Here is a 2,378-nt window from a genome sequence, read left to right on the forward strand (position 1 = left end):
CTTTGAGGTGCAGAGACCCAAGACGGCCTTTCTGAATCGCAAAGGCGTGATCACTGTTATGTTGTCCTTTGAGGTGCAGAGGCCCAAGACGGCCTTTCTGAATCGCAAAGGCGTGATCACTGCTATATTGTCCTTTGAGATGCATAGATCCAAGACGGCCTTTCTGAATCGCTAGGTGTGATCACTGCTATATCGTCCTTTGATATGCAGAGACTCAAGACGGCCTTTCTGAATCGCAAAGGCGTGATCACTGCTATGTTGTCCTTTGATATGCAGAGACTCAAGACGGCCTTTCTGAATCGCAAAGGCGTGATCACTGCTATGTTGTCTTTTGATATGCAGAGACTCAAGACGGCCTTTCTGAATCGCAAAGGCGTGATCACTGCTATGTTGTCCTTTGATATGCAGAGACTCAAGACGGCCTTTCTGAATCGCAAAGGCGTGATCACTGCTATGTTGTCCTTTGATATGCAGAGACTCAAGACGGCCTTTCTAAATCGCACAGGCGTGGTGTCGATCTCTCTCATCGCGGGACGGCGGTGTTTTCTTTCGAAGTAGGTTCCTATCTTGGCTCTGTGGAGTTGTGTTCGGATACACATGTCCGATGCGACTGCTCTACATACGACAAGATACTCGAACGACGAACATTATGCGTTAGTCAGGAATACTCGCTGTGACAAGTCAATGGGGAAGTGCACCATGAACAAATCGCGCAAGACTGCCGGACTCGAGCTCAACCTAGGATTTTATCCTCATCCGCACAGAATATGTCGGCCGAACCAGACCCGAGCGAACCGATCTCGACGGGCGTACAGCCTTCAGTAAAAGGGAACACTTTCGATGTGGGATTGCATAGAGAGAACAATCTTTTTATGGCAAGGCTTAGCGAAGCTTCGGATAGGCACGTGCCCCTCACTCAGCCTACATCAAGGCCTCTTACTAGTGTCAGATACGACGACATGGTTCATCATATGGCATTGATCGCTGAGATGGGTTTCGAGCTTAGTGTGGAGGAGCGTACACTCTTCAGCACAGCTTTCAAGAATGCTGTCGGTACGGTCTGCTCGTTCATGCCTCTCTGCTACCATGATGGGTGCTAGGGGCAAGGAGACAGGCATGGCGAGCTCTTACCATGCTCGAACACAGGGAGCGAGGTGAAGCGTAACCCAACAGTGATTGGCGGGTATCAACACATCCAGGGGAGGCTGGGAGGAAGTCGATCAAAGGGTATCGTGCGGTCATTGAGGAGGAGATCAGAATCCTATGCAACAGGATATTGGACATCCTTTCGAAAGGTGTTTTCCACAAACCATTCCTTTTGACCAATCTGTGTTTAGAAATCTTGCCGCATGCGACGACATTCGAATCGAAGGTCTTCTTCTACAAGCTTCAAGGCGACTATCGCCGGTAGGCGTGAAAGCTTATTGTCGAAATTGACGCGCCGTTAGTAGGTACCTCACAGAGTTCGAACCCAACACCCAGCTGGCCGAGGACGCCCATGAAAGCTACAGGTCTACCGCGACTAGTCAGCCTATTAGAACCCTGGTCCTCAGGATGGCCTCAGACATTGCATTGAATGACCTTCCTCCTACCAACCCCATCCGGCTCGGCCTAGCTCTCAATTTCAGCGTCTTCTACTATGAGGTCCGTAGCCTCAGAGCTTCCTCCGATGGGTATCCATCGTTGGCCAGGTTTTGAACTCTCCAGAGCGTGCTTGTCTACTGGCCAAAGCGGCCTTCGATGACGCTATAGCGGCTATGGACAATCTGGATGATAACGAGCAAGCTGCGATTCTGAAGTGTGTCGACTAATATGCGGCCTTAGATACCAGGGATCCGCTACGATCATGCAGCTTCTTCGCGACAACCTCACTATGTGGACAGCTAGCATGCAGGGAAATTCCGACCAGCATGTCTCCTGATGACCACGATTTGACCGCTTTTCTCTTTTCACAACTTCCGTGTCAGTAGCAATAACCTGGAAGAATCCTGAGCATACTTGCACTATGTCGAACAACGTGGTTGCCGTTTGGGCCTCCATGCAATAAGTCTGCATTACAGCTCAGCTGCTGAGCCTCAGCAGAATGCAGTGAATTATATCACTGTAAATATAACTATATTGTAACAATGCTATATAGATAACGATGATGATAATCTATACCGTATATCAATCTACTTTGCTCGTAAGTCACTTTTCCACCTCTTGCCTAGTATGGAAGCTAGCCCCCGCCGTGCCGCTCAATCACCCGGCGAATCGACACTCCCTCACCCCTACGATTCTCCCAAGTCCTCGGTGAGTTTCTAGACTAGCCATGTCTTCTTTGACTCACTCAGTGGCACTGAGAGAGTGCTCCAGTTTCGACACACTATACGCTATTT

General features: G+C 49.5%; 1 protein-coding gene across 1 annotated transcript; it reads left to right on the plus strand.

Annotated features, from left to right (window-relative positions):
• Positions 1–959: 959 nt before the first annotated feature.
• Positions 960–1,811, plus strand: Pmar_PMAR012372 (14-3-3 protein epsilon, putative; the record flags this gene model as incomplete). Its single annotated transcript, XM_002787553.1, has 7 exons — positions 960–1,053; positions 1,101–1,154; positions 1,200–1,295; positions 1,338–1,407; positions 1,452–1,511; positions 1,554–1,644; positions 1,692–1,811. 7 exons carry the CDS (start codon positions 960–962, stop codon positions 1,809–1,811), a joined length of 585 nt encoding a protein of 194 aa, XP_002787599.1.
• Between the last annotated feature and the right edge of the window lie 567 nt (positions 1,812–2,378).

This window comes from Perkinsus marinus, assembly GCF_000006405.1.
Source record: "Perkinsus marinus ATCC 50983 genomic scaffold scf_1104296929318, whole genome shotgun sequence".
Taxonomy (NCBI): Eukaryota; Perkinsozoa; order Perkinsida; family Perkinsidae; genus Perkinsus; species Perkinsus marinus.